The sequence below is a fragment of the Nannospalax galili genome, unplaced genomic scaffold (genome assembly GCF_000622305.1).
Source record: "Nannospalax galili isolate Female #2095 unplaced genomic scaffold, S.galili_v1.0 scaffold158, whole genome shotgun sequence".
NCBI lineage: Eukaryota > Metazoa > Chordata > Mammalia > Rodentia > Spalacidae > Nannospalax > Nannospalax galili.
Window position 1 is genome coordinate 2,360,648 of NW_008345290.1, and position 20,282 is coordinate 2,380,929.

At 43.0% G+C, this 20,282-nt stretch overlaps 1 protein-coding gene, 1 long non-coding RNA gene and 1 other non-coding gene across 5 annotated transcripts; 2 read left to right on the top strand and 1 right to left on the bottom strand.

The window, feature by feature from the left end:
* The first annotated feature begins 725 nt into the window (after positions 1 to 725).
* On the top strand, positions 726 to 3,042 carry LOC108491247. Of its 3 annotated transcripts, XR_001872643.2 has the most exons (3): positions 726 to 752; positions 1,764 to 1,795; positions 2,257 to 3,042. It is a non-coding gene; the product is annotated as an uncharacterized LOC108491247 (long non-coding RNA). The 3 variants fall into 3 exon arrangements; XR_003850856.1 differs by having other exon boundaries at positions 744 to 1,920; XR_003850855.1 differs by having other exon boundaries at positions 744 to 1,795.
* LOC115071790 lies at positions 1,852 to 1,918 on the top strand. The gene has a single exon (XR_003850868.1). It is a non-coding gene; the product is annotated as a small nucleolar RNA SNORD93 (small nucleolar RNA).
* Positions 3,043 to 13,630: 10,588 nt separating the features above from the next.
* On the bottom strand, positions 13,631 to 19,880 carry LOC115071773 (solute carrier family 40 member 1-like). The gene is given in 7 exon segments (XM_029567532.1): positions 13,631 to 13,836; positions 15,480 to 15,684; positions 15,686 to 15,742; positions 17,565 to 17,684; positions 18,025 to 18,110; positions 18,113 to 18,139; positions 19,730 to 19,880. Coding segments are annotated over 7 exon segments (852 nt in total).
* Between the last annotated feature and the right edge of the window lie 402 nt (positions 19,881 to 20,282).

Consider the following 20,282-nt stretch of genomic DNA (forward strand, 5'->3'; position numbering starts at 1 on the left):
TAAGGATTGAGTAGTGTTCCATTAAGAGGGTCCCAATGACGTCATCATAACTTCATTACAAAGCAGACTATTTCCCAATGAGATCACAGTCAACGGTCCTGGAAATTAGCCTTCAACATGTGTTTGGAGAGAGGACCGACAGTCCAATCCCTGTCTCCCAAGTTCTGGCCCAAGTGTTGCTTGTTGCTGTTGAAATTTCTGCAAGAAGCTTCTCCATTCCAAGGTCACAGAAGCGCACTAAGGGAAAGATGTTTACAGATTTTTGACACCACGGAAGTACTCGGCCTTTAGTGGAATTTCCAGGCATGGGGCCGCCCCCTTCTATTTGCCCCTCTTCAAAGACATCCCACCCTCCTCTCTTTGAAGTCACAGAACAAATTCTGTTACATAATTAGGCGTGAGTTTTAAAATGATAATAAGCACAAAAGGGTGTGGAAATCCAATACAAGACTTTAGGAAGCCCGAGAAGGGGAGAGAGGAGGCTGAGGATCCCCAGCATTACTACTGGGGCTCCAGAAGCTTCCTCTAATCTCCAGAGGTGAGTGGGGCAGATGCCCCGTCTGGGGCCGACAGGGAGCGCTGCGGCCGCCAGGGAGCGCGCGAGGCCCGGGCAGACTGTGCGGGGCGGCGCCGGGTGGGGAGGGGCCCCGGAGCAACTTTTTGGTTGGCTGTGGCCGGGTGCCAACTGCCCTGGCTGATTTTAAACTTGGTCTAGCCGGCGCCCTGCCCTTTCCGCTGCAGCGCGCTCCTGGGTAAGTATGTCCGGGCCCGGGGAATCACGCGAGCCCGCCACGTGGCTTCGGGGTGTCCACGGCTCCCGCCAGGATGCAGGTCCCTGCCCGCTGTGCGCCCCTACGGCGACCTAGTCCGGGGCGCGGGATCCCTACTCGGTCCCCTCCGAGGTGGAGACAGCTGGGAGGGCGCCCGGCTCTTGTAACACCCAGTCTCCCGCCTGCCCAGTAGTTCTGGGGACAGGGACGTAGCCTAGGAAGCAAATGGGATTAGACATCTAAAGCGCTCCAAGTTTCCCAGCGCAGCAAGATAATTCCGGGGTTAGCACCGTGCTGAGGTAATTTCGCCTACACAGCCGCTTCCCTTCCACGAGTGCCCTTCAAATACACTCTGATCAACCAGCGGCTGGGTTTTTTAAAGGTTAGACGTTGTCTTGCGAAAGTCATCCCTCCTTGTGCCCCGGTTTTGTCCCCCTCGTGTTATGTTGAGCCCACCCTGTTTCGGACACTTCAGGGAATGGGGCCTGCCTCGGTTTTGTGTCGGGGGTGCGGCGTTCCCTAAGCTCTTGGACTTGTACGTGGGCGTTACATACCAGGAAGTTTGACCCAGAGCAGATGACAAGAGTCACTGTCTAGGGACTGTGGACCTGAGAAGTTCTAGGACTAGAAGGGCCTTTAAACCAGTAAAAAGTAGTGTTTCATCCTTCCCCAGGAAACTATTTTAGCCAGTAATTTAGTTTCTAAAAACTTGCTACTATTCTATGCTAGTGGTAGTGTTCAGCTGCAAAGATGGAAAGGGGGGAGGGGGACACGACAAAATGAATTCCCACAAAACAAGAAACTGAGTTGGCGTCATTTTCCTCATAACTCGTAACTGAAAGTTACGAAAGAATCCCAAGTACCAGAAACTTGAAGGTCACAGGAGGCACAACTTTTGTCATCAAATGTAGCTAGCAACCACAAGAAAAGGCACTTTTAAAACAACAAAGCTACAGCCTGGTATTCCTAACATTGTTGACTTTATTTAATCAGGTGCAGTTGTATCAGATGCTGATGAACATAAGGTATGAACGAAGGGAAAGAATATGACTTGCACAGGCATAATTCCAGGAGCAATTCTTGGCCAAGGATGAGAAATCTAACCTGATGCCTCTGCTGTGATGGGTTAAAGGATTTACCTGAGGCCAAAGTAATGGCAATTTACTCAGTGAAGTTGCACCCCTTTTAAAATTGGGGGGGGTGGGTGGAGGCAGTGAAATGGCTTAGCAGGTTAAAAAAACTACCAGGCCTGACTACCTTTAAAATAATAAACCGGGAGGGGGGCACTAATGAGTTAAAACTTAAGTCAAAAAAATAAGGTTTTTGAGTTTTAAAAAATTTTATGTTAAAACATTATTGCTAAACTATGCATAGTGCCTTGGGGGAGGGTCTCTTAAAAGGACAGTTTTTGTTAACATAGTCTAGACATCACTTTGTTATGGAACAGTTGCTGATATAAATACCTACTGTGGTATTTCTTCTACAGATCTGGAAGTGTTGATGCAGCTTTCAAGAAGAAAAGGTGTATGTAATTGTGTATAGAATCAAAATTTTGGATTTCCTTATTTTCATGGTAGGGCAAGGGTAGGTTTTGAGGCAGTCCCAATTGCATATATAGAACATGTATGGGAATTTTGTGCCTTTGCCCTGTGACTGAGTTGGCCCTTAAGTTCTATAGAATTCAGCTCCATTATTTATAAAATGCAGCTCCAATATTTCAAGACATTTTCTGTGAGCCAGCTCTAGCCTGAAATTGCCACAATAACGCCAAAGATTATCTTTAACCTTGTCTCATGCTCTACAAAGGTGACCAAGATCTAGTTCAAGATCAGTTTTTATAATTAATTTTTGCAAAAAATCATGTAAAATTTCATTCTTTGGATCATATATTTTATGACCATTGAGGCGTATGTATGCCATGGTGATTTATCTCAACCAAGTACAATATCTGCACTTCTATGGTAAAATTTGAAGCTGCCTTCATTTTGTTGGTATACTAAGAAAACTAACTTGTAGAAATTTCATTTTTAGAGCTTGGTTTTGGGCTATTTTGCATTCATCCACATTTTCCTACAATATATCATTTAGTGATTAGATTTGCTCCTTTTGACAGAAAGATCATTGATCATTGATGGCATAGGGGCATGAGGGACCTGAGGACTGATCTCTTGATTATGGTGGTGGCTGCATGACTCCATTTGTAAATCTCCCACCTAACCCCCAGTTTTACCGCATGTAAACTCATACTTCAATAAACTTGACCAAACACTTTCTGACTTGGAGTTTTTTGTTTGGTGTTAATCTGGCTGGTCTTGAATTCACCATCCTTCACTACCATACTTGACTTTCGTACATCTTATTGGCATTTACAGAGAAATCTATGGGAAGGTGGTTTGGGAACAGTATTTACATGATTTTATTCAGAAAAAAATGCACCAAAATTGTTTTTAGGTCACTTATGTGACATATACATATAACAGTTACCTTAGAAATAAAAAGTAGGTATTGGAAAACTCATTAGAGATGGCAAAGTTTACTTTTTGGATGGTCTCTGTTTTTGTACCCAGCTGTATTTGGAATCTCAGCTGTGGGGTGGCAATTTTCCCACCTAAGAATCTATGTGACATAACAGAACAGTGACTTTCTGTTTCCTTTTGAATGTTTGAGACTTAATCTAATTGGAACTCTTACCTAGTTCTAGGCTCAGCCTACTGCCGACTGTTGGTATTACAGCAATGACTTGCCATGCCCAGCTCCCATCCTAAAGCTAGCAGCCTTTGTATATTGGTTGACTTACATTCCAGGAAGGTTGAAGCATGGTTAGTCAATACTGACTAACCAGGAAGGTAGAAAAATGAGCTTCTAGAGACAAATAATTGGGTTTGGGTTGTTTTCAGAACTTAGTGATGGCTCCACTGCTGGCTGACCAGTCTGAAGGATGTCTTTTCCTCCTTGCAGAAGGATGAGTCTGGAAGGAGACTGCAGCTGTTGGTTGTGAGTGAACCACTGTTGGGTACTGAACTCAGTTCTGCCATTTTCTCCATAGGAGCAAACAGTCCTGCAGCCGCCCCTGTGATGCCTGGTTTAATGCATTCCCTGCTGCACCCTCTCCCTATGAAGTCCTTTCCCTAACCCTTGGCAACCCAGATTTGTTCTATACCATGCATGGTAAAAAGAGCTAGTGTCTCTTCAGGTGAGTGGTGGAATCAGCCACACCCTACTGTAGGAGTCTCCTGGTTTCTGGTGCCATGAGTGCTCAAATGCCCCATAGTGAGGCTAATTTGAAGTTGAATGAAATGTTTTCAGAGAACCTATTCCAAGTGACAGACTTGGACATGAAGAAAATCTTTATGACTAAAATCAGTTGTGATTGGAATATGTTTTTACAGTAATGGCTAGGATTTCATTGAAAATAAAAATTTTAAGAATTCAGTCAAGTCAGATGTGGTGGTGGGCATGCCTTTAATCCAGCACAGAGGCAGAGGCAGAGGCAGGTGGATCTATGTTCAAGGCCAACCTGGTCTATATAGTAAATTCCAGGCCAGCTGGGACTATAGGGAGACTGTCTCAAAAAGGTTAAAAAAGAACTCCAGTCAGTGATTTTCCTGATAAAGTAATAACCATTCACCCAGTATCATAGTTATACCATCTATGTACTGATTCAGGTAAATTCAGTCACAATTTGATTTCAATGGGGTATCGTGGCTAGGGAGGAGGGGAGGTAGGTAGACCTGTGAATCTGGTACTTGGGAGGTAGAGGCAAGAGGATCAGGAGTTCTAGTCATCCTTAGCTACATAATGAGTTTCCTGGGCTATAGGAAACACTGTCTCAAAAGAAAAACTGTCTAAGGGGCTCCACAGTGTCCCTAAGCACTTGAATATAAGTAGATGTTTCTTAAAAGTAAGCAATAAGCTAGGCATGGTGTCACATGTCTTTAATCTTAGCTAAGGCAGAGAAATCTCTGAAATCAAGGCCAGGGCAGCTGGAGCTATAAGAGTCTCTGTCTCAAAAATAAAACAAAACAGGCGGGGTGTGGTGGTGCATGCCTTTAATCCCAGCACTTGGGAGGCAGAGGCAGGCAGATCTCAGTGAGTTCAAGGCCAGCCTGGTCTACATACTGAGTTCCAGGACAGCTGGGGTTACAGGGAGACCCTGTCTCTAAAAGACCAAAAAATAAATTAATTAATTAATTAAATAAAATGAAACAGTAGCAAATCCAGTGGTTTAATAGACCAGGCTAACTGTGTACTTTTGAGGCTCTTAAAAAATTTATATTTTTATTAGATAATTCAGATATTTGCTAGCCTGCTGTGTGAAGTCTTGTGATAGAGATTACTACCACTATATGAGACATAAACAGTGTAAAATACCCATTTCACTATGTTAAATGTGGAGGTAGTTAGATTGCTTCTATTGACTTTTATTAAAAAGAATAATTTTACTTAGAATCTGGGTATCAGAAGCACTCCCTTGGTATTAGACTATGAGGAAACTAATAACCTAGTTATACACCCCACCATCACCACATTTCCAAATGAGTTGAGGTAGTTTATAAACAAATATTGAACAGTACAATAATTTGAAGAAGGAATAAAAGCCAGCAAAAAGGTATCAAGAAAATAAACCAATTAGACCTCAAACTCCCTAAGATCAAAGAGTCAACTACCAAAATATTGGTGTGACAATTGAACATCACTTCAGAGTGGAAGAGGGAAGCGGCCATCTGCATTCAAGGATTCCCAAGCACAACTGAAAAGATGTTTTTTCCCTTGAGTCCTGGGTAACTGAAGGAGGATTTCAAGAAAGGAAGGTCCTTTGGCTCTAGAGCAGAACAGTCAGGTGGTTAGATATCCCTGAGAAGCCTGGGCCTAGTCAGTCTGGCAAAGCCAGGGCAAGTAACAATCTTGAAAAGAAAGCCATGGTCAGACTGAACAGAAACAACCAGGGTTGTGTTTGCAGGGTTATTTTATTTTGAATTCATAAAGATTGCCTTTGCATTTATAAACTAAGAAGTTCTGATTCCAATATTTTGTGCTACATTGTGACTTATCGCAACCCAAAATTATGCAACCATGATTAAACAGTCCCTGTTGGAGTTTATTGTAGCTGCGTGGAACTGCAAGTCCTGACCCTCCACCCTTGACATTTCCATCTCCAGAAGGACAGTGCCACTCCAGTCTGTTTCAGAGACAAAGAGATCAAACTCAGACAGAAATGTTTGATATGTGTGATTTGATTCAAGGAACGGCAGAATGCTGTAGTTGATAGAATGAAACCTAACACCACTAACACTGGACAGATGCCCTGACATGTTACCCATAGTCTGGCAGAATGAAGCCCATTGTATTGCCTACAGCCTCCCATGATGGAAAAACATATAGAGCTTTGGAAAGCATCAGGGTCTGAAACTGCACTCCAGTATGGCAGCCACCAGCCCCATGTACTTGAAATGTGACTTATCCAAATTGATACATGCTGTGCTAAAAAAAAAAAAAAAAGAAAGAAAGAAAGAAATCTAATGTGAAGAATATGAGAAAAAATGTAAAGATCCTAATTTTATAGTGATTGTTAACTAAATGATACACTGGGTTGCATGAAATATACTTTGATATTTTAAATTATGTAAATATGGTTTGCATAATTTCTATTGGACAGTACTGATCTAAAACATAAAAGAGTCATGGAAATAAGCAAATAGTGGCCTGTAATGTAATGAAAAGATGTTGCTGTTCTGCTATGTAGATCCTTGAGGGGAAAAAGGAACAGTAAAATTAGCACTTAAAATGCAGAATTTGCAGGCAAGCAGCTATTTCTTTTTTTCGAGGGTAGAATTTGCAAAGACAGGGAACCAGTTCTGTGTAGCATAATTTATACCCTTGTGTTGCTTGTAGTTCTGGAAATGTTAAATAGAAAGACTTTGGAGTGTATTTGTTAGGCAATCTTTTGTTCTGTACCTATTCTTTACAAACATTTGTGTGTTCTTTAGAGAAATCAAGATTCAGTGGATTTAGTACATGACATCTCTTCAAAATACAACCTTCCTTAGTGAAGAAGCAGATGAAGAGTCCTTCTGTTCTTTTGATCTATTCTTTACTTGGTGTGTGTGTATGTGTGTGTGTAGTAATGTAGTCTTTCAGGCTTTTTTATGGAAAGAGAGAAATTGGGGGGAGGTGGCACCATAAATATCACCAGAACTTGTATAAAGTATTCTTTTTTTAAAAAAAAAAAAACTACCTTATGTTAAGCAAAATGTTCCACAGAAATTCTCCCTTTCCCTCATTTCCACTTAACTGCTCTAAAAAGTGGATCTGGGTCAGATTCCCTTTTGTAGTTTTCCTGCTACTCATGGTGACATTTTGTTTTCTTCTGCAAGATTCTGGGGATCAAACTCAGGGCTGCAGGCAGGCTAAACAAGTGATTTCCTATGAGTTACATACATGCCCAGCCTCTGATATTTTGTTAACAGTATGTGAATTCTTCCCTTAGTTTTCATATTTCTCTTAAACGAGGGTCCTCAATTTGGGAGACATTTGGTAACATCTGGAGACACTTGGTTATCTAGCTGGTAAGAAGTATGGCTACCAGCATCTAGGAGGTAGTGACCGTCGATGCTACAAAATACCTTACAGGGGCAGTTCCTATAACAAAAGATGATCAGACTCCAAAATGTCTATAGTGTAGAAGTTGAGAAAGCTGTCTTAGAAAATGTCATCCCCTCCCGACTCACCTGTCAAGGTGCTCCTGAGAATGTTACACACTATTTCCTGTACATAGTCAGATTCTCCAAACCCCCTGAGGAGACTTTATTGCTAACCTCATTGTTTTCACTTACAGGTGATCTTATATCATGAAACACTGATCAATCACTATTTTAAGCCAAGAGATATATGTGGTTCTTTCTAACTTGATCAGAAACTCCTCATTTGCTCATTGCAAACTGGTGGGATTTTTTTTTTTTTTGAGAATTTCATACATGAGTATTGTCTATGCATTAGTTACACCCCTTGAAATACCACTTCAGCTCCTCCCATGTCCCCCCACTCCCTCTCAACTTCTTGTCCTCTTTATTATTGTTACATATACATATGTACATTTATATACATATATATTGCATTGAGTCCATTTATTGGTGTTCATATGTACCTGGGTTTAGAGCTGCCTACTTGAGATTAAATAATTTTTCAGGAGCTAGTCCCTGGAGAAAACTGATTCCCCCCCACCCCCCAGCATCTATTGGTTGCCTGTAGTTCTTCATCTAGAGGTGAGACCCCATGAAATGTCCCCCATCCACCTTGGCATGTCAACTGGTTTTGTCATTATGCAGATCTCATTAGACTACCATATGGAGATTTCACTGGTATAGTGTCCCTATCATGTTTAGAATACATTAACTAGCAACCAATGTCTTGTCCCTCTGGCTCTTATGATCTTTCTGCCTCCTCTTCCACAATGTTCCCTGAGCCTTAGGTGTAGAAGTTGCATTGTGAGGGCTGGCACCTCACAGTCCAGGTGGGATTCTTATTCAGAGTTGGTCTTAGCTTGATCACTAAAAGTGAAGCTTGCCCATGTTGGCCAACAGACCACCAAATCTCTGGCCTGCCCCAAGAGTCCATCAGTCATGCAAAGGTTATTCTCATGATGTTTCTCTAGCAAATAGCTGCATGAGGGATACTTAATTAAACAAGAAAACACATGCCAACAGCAAACTCACACCCAAGGAACTGAAACGAAAGGTTTATTATTCTCCATGTCTGGCAAGAACATGGGCCAGAATATTCTGACTCATTTAAGCTCCCAAAGAAACAGGGTTTCATGTAACCCATGCTGACCTTGAATTCACTATGTACCTGAGCTTGATCTTGCACTCCTGATCCTCCTGCCTCAGTGTCCCAAGTGCTGGAATTACAGGCATGTACCACCACACCCACTGGTTTTATGTGATGCTACAGATGAAACCCAGGACTTCATACCTGCTAGACAAGCACTCTGCCAACTGAGCTATATCCCCAGCCCCAGCACAGAGTTCTTAAACCGGCAGAATTAAAACCAGACCCTTCCAACTTGCATTAATTGGTACCCTTCAAGTCTCTCTTACACCCTCAGGATAAGTACCACCAGGACAAAGAGACACAGAAGTGGGTTGATGCTCTTGGCAAATGGTGATGACACATTCGCTCTCATTTGTAGCCAAGGCATAAAACAGAAGTTGAAATGGCCAGAAACACTTGGTGGGAGATGGCTCTAGAGCTGCCCAGAGCTCAGAGGAGTGCTGCCTACCTCTCAGGTTGCAGATATCCAAGGGGCTTTCCTCGTTGTCTTGTTCACTTGGGCTGTTCTAATCTTATTCTTTCTTGCATAAGAGAAGTACAGCACATGCCCAGTGGTCACAAACAGTATGGAGAGGAAGACCAGCATGCTGAACTGCTGTGGCCTCGGGGCCAGCATGATGAGGACAAAGTGGATTAGGTCCATGAGATAGTTCAGGGAGCACGGTACGCCACTCATAGCCCCCCACTCTGCTTCTGGAATGTTCTAGAGAAGCTGAGTTACAGTGAGGTCAAAGGACCAGAGGCCTACAAAGCAGCCATGTAGGGGAATAAACATGAGCAGATGTCTCAGTGACATTCTGGCTTTGGTATGGATTAGTATTGCTGCATTCAGGAAACATAGCTCTGTGCTGCTCAGTTTCCTCATCTGTGGAATAGAGGTATTTTAGGCAATTGCTTACTGAAGGATTCCATGAAATTTTAAGGTGCTTCACACAGCCTGACTTCAGTGCAATGTAGTTACGGTCAGAGTTTGAGGTGTTATATCAACATTATTAGCTGGTGGTGGTGGTGGTAGTGGCAGTGGTATTTTGAAACAGGATCTTACTATGTAACCAAAAAGATCCTCAAACTCACAATCCCCCTGCCTCAGCCTCCTAAGTGCTGGAATTAACAGGTCTGAACCACTAGGCCCATGTTCATAATTTTTCTCTTTTTCTTTTTTCTCCATCCTGGGATTCTAGACAGAATTATTACCATGCCTGGCCTGAATTATTTTTCAAAGAACAGCAAAGCTTTACACACAAATTTCCTTTTGAATCACCTTCACGACAGCCATCATCATATGTACCATAACTTCTTGGATGCATTTATGCCCCCATTTCATTGCAAGATGTGCACAGGTCAGAGAACAGTGTTTCCTGTTCATCTCTGGCTTAGTAGAAGAAAGGTCAAGCTCCTCATCCCCATTTCAACCCCATAAGGCGGATATGTTTGAATATACTTCAGAAGCAGCCTAGGGACCTGATGTCAGTCATCCAGTTGTGCTAAAGCCAGCTGTGCTGAGGACAGTGCTGCCCTTGGGGTTCTGCTACCTTCTCCCTTGGGGGCCAACACCCAGTTCCTGCCAGCCTGGTTGGTTTCCCAGCTAGCCACCTTCCGGATTCTCCCTAAGATGCAGCACTGGCTCTACAGAGGCCTTTTACTTGCCTCTATCCCAATGCCTGGACTTAGCTCTGGACTCAAAAATTATTTAGAGATAATGTGCCATGTGTCTACCCTTGCAGGGCCTTACCCAGGCCCTCCGTCCTTGGACTGGGTTGCTTTAGCCACTACACTATGGTAGCCACCACAGGCCCTGAATTTCTCCCTATCTGTAGCCCAGAGCTGAGCTGTGAGAGTTCCCCATCTTGGCCCTTAGCAAGCAGCACTCACCACATTAGAAAGAATTTGTAAAATTCTGCAAAGTACAATGTGAAGTGTAGGCTAATTATACACTGAAAATTCGTTCTAAATTGGGGGCGTAAAGAATTACAGCTCTTAGACTTTAAAAAGGGAAGCCATTTTTAAGCAACGTGCCAAATCTGGCTATCGGCATAGTTCTGCAAGTTCACTTCCTTTGAAATGCAAACATTTATTGAGCAAATACCTAGGATGAGCCCTGTGTGTTGTAGGTATTGCTCCCAGTAAGGGGACCATTCATCTTGACTACCAGGCTTGACGGTGGTGATCATGCTAACAGAGGCATGTACATCCCCTTGGGTACTGATGCTACTCTTCCAATGCCATATCACCAACCCCAAGTCATCAGCAATCCCAATAAGAATAATTGTAAATGGCACTTGCTGGGTGGGCAGGAGTCAGGAAACCTCCACATCACAACTCAGCACTGTGGTCCTTGTGTCTCACTGCCCAGCCCACACTCCACCTTCATATGACATCACTTGTTAAAGTACCAAAATCATAGCTAAATCCAGTCATAATGATGGTGACCAAAGATGAGAGTTAATGCCCATCATCAGGCAACCAGGCTCTGGATCCTGAACTGTAACCCTCAAGAGAGTTCTGAGTCTCTGGAATCTTCATCTGGGATACAATGAGTGAAAAATCACCAAGCAGAGATCGAGAGTGCTGAATGCTTCCCACATGACAGGCTCTGCTCTTAAGCTCTCCAGATGTGATCATTTCCCGTGTGCCAGTCATCCTGGTAGGCAGGAGTCACTGGTAGAATAGTTTTCCCATTTTCAACTAAATATTTATCATGATAAAATATGAACTGCGTAAATCTTTCATGGCCAATCTACTCCCAGTTTGTCCAATGAAAGGTGGATATGGAAGTCAAACCCCAATAAAAAATAGTCCACCTAGCATGTACCTCACTCAAAATACTTCAAGGTCAGATAATCTCTGGTGAAAGAACATGTTTCTAAATCAGTTGTTTGGAAGTAGAAGTGTAGTTTCCTTCTCATGAATATGCATTACATCAGGGGAAGACAATTCCAAAGTTAGTCTATTTATAGCCTCTTGAATCAACCTTCAAAGCTCATTTCTTATGCCAGGCATGGTGGTGCCTTCCTTTAATCCCAGGACTCACACTCAGGAAGCAGAGGCAGGTACACCTTTGTGAGATTGAGGCCAACCTTGTCTGCATTGTGAGTTCCAGGCCAGCTGGGGCTACAGGGAGACACCATCTCAAAACAAAACAAGACAAAAAACCAAAACTTATTTCTTATCTTCCAAAGTTCCCAAGCTTCTATAGAACAAGGTGTTATTGGACTACAAGGCAGAAATCAGCAACAGACATCCTAAATCCATGGTCCCACCCAACCAACGCCCTAGATATGGGAAACTGAGTCTCTGAGGCCCAAGAGGGCAGAGAATTAGCTTCAACTTGGTCCTTGGAGGTAAACAGGGATGGTGTGTGCAAAGAAACAGGGAGCTTGGTAGTGTCTTTGAATTTGGGGACCAGGCTATGGGCTATGGGCTTGGGCAAAGAAATGGTGCGGTCTGGTTAGAAATCCACTTATGAGGATCCATGCCCCAGATTCTTCTCTGCTGGATATCAGCAGATCTGATTACGAGAGGCAGGGTGTTGCTAACTGGTTCCTGTGACCACCACCATTGATCTATAGTGACATGTTGGGGTTGTCAGGCATCAAAGCACCAAAGTTTAATTATTTTCATCTATTAAACACCCTATCAAAAATATGTATGTTCTCGCTGCAAGGTATGAATGTCTAAATTAACACCTAAATTACAGCAGATAACAGTATCTACTCGGGCTGCAATTGAATTACATGAATGTCTACATTGCTACTCTTTCAGGACATGTTACTATAATATTCATCTTTTCAGCTTTGAGCCATGATGGAAGATAATGTAATCCCAAAGTCTGATGGGCTAATCATTTATAAATCTTAAAAATGTGTTTAATCAAGGCTAGGTTGACAACAAAGTTCAAAGACCGCTTGTGTAGGGAAGACAAGCTCATAGACTCTCACAGCTAGGCACCCCATCTTTGGGGGAAGAGTGCCCTGACTTCTCCCCCACAAAACTGCCATCTCTCCTCTTTCCTCATCCTTGTTTTACAGAGAAAGATTTTAATGAAAACATGACTTTCGTGAAGACATAGTCTGCAGCATGTACATACCTGACTCCCAAGAAATTGGAGCAGTTTTGCTTCCTCAAAACTTCAAGATTTTACTTTTCAGACTTGTCTACTGCCTGGGGCAGCCATCTCTCTCATATGTGCCTCACTGATTGAGCCTTCCTAGAGAAAAGCTTCCCTAAACCCCAAGACCAGATCCGATGTCTTTCCTGTGTTCTCAGTCACCTGTCCTTCCTACTTGGATCCTCTTGCTACACTGTTGTGACTACTCTTATTGCCTCACACCAAGACTACGGTAGCATGGGACTAAAACCTTATGTAATCAAGCCACCCCTGGAGCCCCACTATCCAGGACAGTTCTTAGCACATACCAGGTCCTTGATGAATGATGCTGAGGACTTACGGTGGTTTATGTGGGAGAGCAAAACATCTAAGATGACTTATCAACATCACAGGCTATAGAACTCCACACCGCACATGACCCACTGCTCACCAGTTCTTGCCAGAATCACACCAGAAAAGAGCAATACGATAGAGATATAAGACTCAGGCTGCTCAGGGTCCTGCTGGCTGTCAAATAGAACAGTGCTATTGGTTCAGTGGATGGAGGAATGATCCTGGAGGATGGCTTGGTTCAGGTTTCTTTTAAAAGGGTAAGTATGTACTTCGTCCTCTTCTAGCAACTCATGGTTTGAAGAGGAATTCTTGTTTAATGGGAGTAAGAAGATAGCCATATCAAAAGGACTTCCAGGAGCAAAGACAGAAAAGACACAGAGTGTTAGACAACCTACATGAAGCCATCTGGAATTGATTCCCGTGGTAACCATGCTCCTGGAGCCGGGTAAAGAGAATTGTGCCCAACAGACCAGACACAGCCAAAAGGGCTGTGAGGACACTAAGCAGGGATCCTCCAATGCCCTGGGTGTAAGCGTAGCCTGTGGTGATGCGATCAAACCCCAGAACAGTCATGTAAGGAAGGACAAGCCTAGGCCAGCCAGGAAGACAGTCTGTCTGCAATACATTTCCCATCCCTCCCGGCATGTGCCGAGCAGCCTGCGGGTGTTTGGCAGGCAGAGAAAACTTTGGCTGTTATCCGTTGTTCTTCAAGATTAGAATTGTGCTCCTTTGGTTTTTCCAAAGTTCTGGATTTGTTGATGAATCTATTGGTGGTTTCCCAAAACTCCATTTTACCTAAAATAAAATCCAAATAAGCTTAAATTCGATATGCTGCCCATGTCCCTCAGTCCATCCTGGCCTCCTCTGCTTCTGTGTTGAGCACTTCCTATACACACCCTGGGAACTGTCTGCAGGCACCAGAATGTGAATGGCATTCTGTAAGCATCCAAGGAACAACCCTTACCAATGAGTGACAAGAGTTTCTGGATAAACATCCCCATCTCCCCGGCCCTTGGTGGAACAATTCTGAGGTGCACCCTCCACAGTCTCTTTGAAGGTCCCCAGCTCCCTCTGCATACATACATACAACACTCCCATTATCAGCTTTTCTTCCTTCACCCTGCTTCCTGGATCTCATGCCAAACAGATCACTTTTCACCTCAGTCTTGTGTCAAGAAGTGCTCATAAGAGCACCCAAACTTAGACACGCCTGCAGTCAGGCAGGCATGGAAAGTGGAAGGCCAATTCAGGGGAAGGGAGGACAAAATTTCATATGCCTGAACTGGGGAATGAGCTTCCAGAAGTAGTAACAAGTATTTCCTTTGGTTACTCTTTCTGAAGAAATAGACACTCATGGAGGTGGGTTAAAAGTATCTAACTATTTTGAGAGGTATTCAGCACAAATAAAGACCAGTTCTACAAACATCTAGAGGAAGTAAGTAGGGCTCTGAAGGAAGGAGAGGGGCAGGAGGGCCAAATCCAAGGTCCAGGGGGTGGAGGACTTTTCCTATTACAAATGAACTTACTGCCAGGTCAACTAGAAATAAAGATAATTAAATAGCAACAATGAAAATATAGTTAGCACTGATGTAAGCTTCATTATTTATCAGGGGATGGAATATATCTTCATATAGACTATCTTATTTAATTCTCACAATAGTCCTATAAAATGAGTTATGTTACTGTCTTTACAGCAAGGCAGAGAGACACTATGAATAAGCTAACCTTGAAAGCTCACATAGGTGATACATGGTAGATGAGAGGGACATAGTCTCACCTATTGATCTACCTGTCCACTTACATATCCATCTGTCCATTCACCATCTAGATATGCACCTCTATTTATCTCTTCAAATACATTTTGCCCATGCAATTGGATATGGTAGGCTTTAATTATAAAACAACTTGAGAAAAATGAAAATTACTTATAAACCCATAAAGAAAAGCTGAGCCAACCAGGCAGCATTGCCAATAGGCAAAGATGGCTCTTACTTGGGGAGAACAAAGTCATGTCTCCTGGGAGGCTTTCCCTTCTATTCATTCTTCTCATAGTTAGGGAATTTCTAATTTTAAACAAATACTGCAGGGAGACCCAGTTCATCATCCTGATCAAAGGGTAGCCCATGCTCCTTAATTCTAGCCTCTTTGAGGAAGGTGTTCATGAGTGAGATGGGAAGGAGTCTCTCTGAATGGAGTCCCTGGAGTTACACAGTGCACAACCTGTGTAACTGTACAAACCAACCCCGCCTGCCCCACCAACAAGCCATATAAACCTCATGACCAATGGCACAGCTGGAGGCTTCTCATTTATCACTATTTCTAGGTACATATGCAGACAAAATGTTAAGATTATGGTCAGACACAAACTCTGGAAAAAGAAATGAAACACTAACATAGAGGAATAGAAAGAACAAGTGTTCTGTCTGAGTTGGCATTACCTTGGATGTCCACAGCCTCCTGCTGCCTTTGTAGGAAGTGCTCCCCTGTGTGCTGCTGGGTTTTTATAGCCAATTGGGCAACTAGTTGATAAACCCTGGACAGAAATAGAAACTCTACAAGAAGCGAAACTATGTTCCATCCAAGAATAAAGCCACAACCAATCACATGAGATACCCATGTCATCACCTGGCCCACAGACAGGGGGGGCAAATATACTGGTGACCTGGTCCAGCTGCCGGACTGCTGCATTCATGCCTGCAAGGGAGAGGAAGGCACACTGAGACTCGGGATAGATGCATCCTTCCTTCTGGTGAACTTAACACCATGTGTTTGCTGAGTTTGACAGCCACCCCAAGGCCAATGATAGGACAACAGGTTTAACTGCAGATTAGTGATGGGCTTTTCACCTTGAAAAAGGACTTTAGTGAAAGGCTGTAGTGAAATGTGAATGATTAGCAGATTTATAAACTAAGAGAGACTGGGTCACCCACTGCCTTAACAAGTATGATAATATTAATCGTCACTGTTTAATAACTAACACAGTGGCAGGGAGGAAGGTAATAGGGAGAGGACAGAGGAGAATGAGTTGAATTATTTTGTACTGGACACATTGTCCCAAACCTTATACCTATATTCATCTCAGTTAATCCTCACAATTCTAAGAAGTCAATGGTAGTTCCAATTACAAGTTAGGAAACAGAGGCACACAGAGGTGAATATATTTTCTCAGGACTGCAGAGAAAGAAAATGGTAGGACCAAGACTCAAACCCAGGCACTCTGACTTCAAGTTTAAGGACTCCACCACCATTGAAGATAATATTCACAAATTCATTTTCAAACCTGTAACAGATTTGAACCAAAATCTGTGCTTTCCCTTACACTTTTTAAAAATGAGTTAACAGAGAATAGAAAGGCTTTCTTTACCCTGAGGCGGAAGGCACACTGCACTGTGTCACCCAGCTTTTACTCACGTAGCTCTTATTTTGGGTGTTATTGAAGACACAGTACATCCAAATTAGTGCAACTTAAAAGAAAACATGATGATAAGGGGCTTCTACACTGTGCAAGGCAAGTACTTTAGACTCCTCCTGAATAGCTTCCTTTATCTTTCATCAGCACCCAGGCACTACAACTGCACAAGTATAGAGTAGTGGGTCTTCAGCTCTAAGTGGGCAATTAGAACACACTGCAACAGCAGCCATCAACGCTTTGTAAATGGAAGAAAAAACAAGTGTCAGATGTTCCGCCGCGTTCCTTTACTAGAAAATTTCTACCTCTGTTGTCAGTAATCATAAACAGTCACATTTGAAGGTTTTTTTTTTTTTTTTTGGAATGTGAAAGGTTATCACAGGCCAGAGATTAGAATTTTTCCATTTGCTTATTTTCTAGGTCTAAAATTGCTAAGGAACATCTATAAATATAAAGCTGCTCTTCAGAATTGTAGTCTATCTGAACTTTAGATAATAACAGTGTTGGCCATTCTGAGGTATGTGCAGATTCAGTGTTAAGCACTCCGTAAGTTCTGGATTTCATGAAATTCTTCCTTCCCCCAAGTGAGCTCAGAGCAAATGAATGCAGGTTTGTGTGTGTATGTGAGTGTGTGCATGTGTGTCCATGTGTGTCTGTGTGTGCACATGTGTGCACATATGTGTGTGCATGTAGATGCACTTGTATGTGTACGTGCATGTGTGCATGTGTGTACATGCATGTGTATGTGTATGTGAGTGTGTGCCCATGTGTGCATGTGTGTATGTGTGTGCATGCGTATGCATGTGTGTATGTGCGTACGTGTGTGTGCATGCATGTGTGTTCATGTATATGCATGTCTGTGTGTGTGTGTGTGCCTGTGTGTGTTTGTGCCTGTTTGTGTGTATGTTTGCCCCATGATACAGGTGAGGAATGTCAAGTTCAGAGAAGTAATTTGCCCCAGGACACGCAGATGGTAAGAAACAAAGCAGGTTTCATGAGAATTCAATCCCAGATCTGGTTGGCTCCAAATCCCTTTCTTCTACAGGCCATGATATTGCCTCTCCCAGAGCCCACCAGAGAGGCTGGTGAGAGGGTGGCACTGCTCAAAAGCCAGTTGACCTCTGTTGTCATCTGTGAGGGTCACAATCCAGTCCCTCTGAATAGTGATGGTCAGTGCTGTGCCAGCCAGGTTTGCCACAGCTGCCAGGGTGATCACCACTGTGTAGCAGGCCACCTGCCAAAGGAAGGAAGGAGAAGTTGAATGGAGACCAAGAATAGACCTTCCAACCCACAGTGGAGCACAGTCATTTATCTGACAGCTTGAAGAACATCTAAATGAACCTTTGAGAGGAAAAGGTTGCAGAAAGTCTGAGCCAGTGCATTTTCTTTCTCACCCCACTAGCTCAGATACAGGGCTAATTTGTACCTTGCAGACAGACTGCTACTCTACTGCCTCCCCCTCTGTGGGATTTGGCCTCAGCTGGTGAAAGAGCACAGTGAGCTGGCCAGGCAGACAGCATCTCCCAGCACATTCGGATGTGTTGGTGACACGTGAGGAGCAAGAGGGAAGACACTGTGAGCCAGCCAGGCCAGATTCGCTCCACCTCCCTCCTGTAGGAGAACACGAGCATCAGGACCACGCAGCAGGCAGTGACAGAGCGTTCTGAATGAAGAGCGAGGCATGAGCCACTGTGAAGGGAAACGCCCGGAGGCCCAACATTTACTGTTGGCTTTAAGAGTCAGGACACAGCTGCATCATCATTAGTGCAGAGCCACTGCATTTGACCAAGTCTGTGTGCCAATCAGGCCAATCACCTTCATCAATGGTCACAGGCATAGGTAGAACTCAAAGAGCAGGCTGTGTGCTCACTAAAGGCCAAGGCTTTGCAACAAAATTTTAAAACCCAGAGCTAGACTTTGCAAGGGAAGGAAAACATACTTGGAGAGTAAGATGATGAAAACACAGATTCCAGTCAAATTAAAGAACTTGAAATTTTCTGCTGCTACATCTAACTCTCCTGTATTTAATCTGCAACTGAGGCATTGGGCCTAATGAGTAATGATCCAGCAATTGGCTTTTCCATGGTCTGGGTTCGGCAAATGCCTTTCCAAGTCCTCTAGGTGAGACAAAAAATAACCGTGTTGACTAGTAATCAAAAGAACAGGACAGGGGGCTGGAGAGATGGCTCAATGGTTAAGAATACTGACTGTTCTTGCAGAAGACCCAGTTTCAAATCCCAGCACCCACATGACATCTAACAACTGTCCATAACTCCAATTCCAGGGGATCTGACAGCCTCTTCTGTCCTCCATGGGCATTGCACAGCCTGGATGCACTTACCTACATGCAGGCAATGCACGCATACACATAAAATAAAAAATAATATATCTTTTAAAAAAGAACTGGACAACAGGACAACTTAGGAAATCCTATACTTTTATTAGGCAAATGAACATTTAAAGATATTATCAACTAGGCATGGTGGCACACACCTTTAGTCTCAGTACTCAGGAAACAGAGGCAGAGGCAGGCAGATCTTTGTGAGATTGAGGGCAGCCTGGTCTACATAGTGTGTTCAAGGTCAGCTTGGGCTACAGGGAGAGCCTGTCCCCCAAACAAACAAAAACCCATATGTATTGTTTACATAGCAATGCCAGATTATTAAAGAAAACATGTTTCCCAATAATTCAATCTTAAAAACATGTACTTGATAAGAATCTTTAAAACATGTTCAAGGGCTGGGTGTATAGCTCAGTGACAGAGTATTCACCTAGCATGTGTGAGGCTCTGAGTTTGAGTTCCAGCACTGCAAAATTATAAATAGTAAGTAAATAAATAAGCAAATAAGTCTTATTGATGTATCTCAAATATAGAAATAGAGAACACGGGGCTGGAGAGATAGCTCAGCAGTTAAGAGCACTGGATGCCCTTGCAGAGGACCCAGATTCAATTCCCAACATTCAAATGGTCGCTAAGAACCATCTGTAATTCCAGTTCCATGGGTTCAGCTACCCTCTTCTGACTTGCACGGGCACTACATGACATGTGTACACTTTACATACATGTAGGCAATACGCTCACACACAATAAAAATAATAAATAAAAATTTTTTAAAAAAAATCATGACACAAAACTGGACAATTCTTTTCACAGAGGATTTCAGTTATGCCCCACTGTTGTTTAGCTCAAATCTGTAATTTGATTTCATGATATAAACTCAGAAAGCTAGTGAGGCCATAATAGGCCATATAATTACATGCCTCCTAAGGAAGTGTTACCTTTATTTCTTGGTTTCCTGTCAATCCAGCCACCAATTAAGACCCCAAATATTAATACAGATCCAGTCACCACTAGGCCAAACACTGCTGTTAGAAGAAGGTTGTGTCCATATAACTCTATCAGGAACACAGACATAGTAAAGTGCCACATTCGGTCTCCCCGCAAGGCAGAAAAGGCAAATCATGTTTTAATCACAGACTAAAAGATGGAATAAAATTAATTCTAGAAAGATAAGTTTCTCCCAGAGGACATGCCAACTTTAAAAAGAATGTCAAAACTATACTTTTATGTAGAACAACTATTACTTTATCTTATGCAATATACTTAGAACTTGAAAAAAATGTGCTTTTTGTCTTTTTGAGACAGCTGACCTGGAACTCACTATGTAGACCAGATTGGCCTCGATCTCACAGAGATCTGCCTGCCTCTGCCTCCCAAGTGCTGGGATTAAAGGCTTGCACCGCCATGCCTGCTGAGATGCACATAGCGCTCTTGGTTGGGAGAACTGTTGTGCAAAGGTCTGGAGAAAAGAGAATTCATGACTGCAAACAA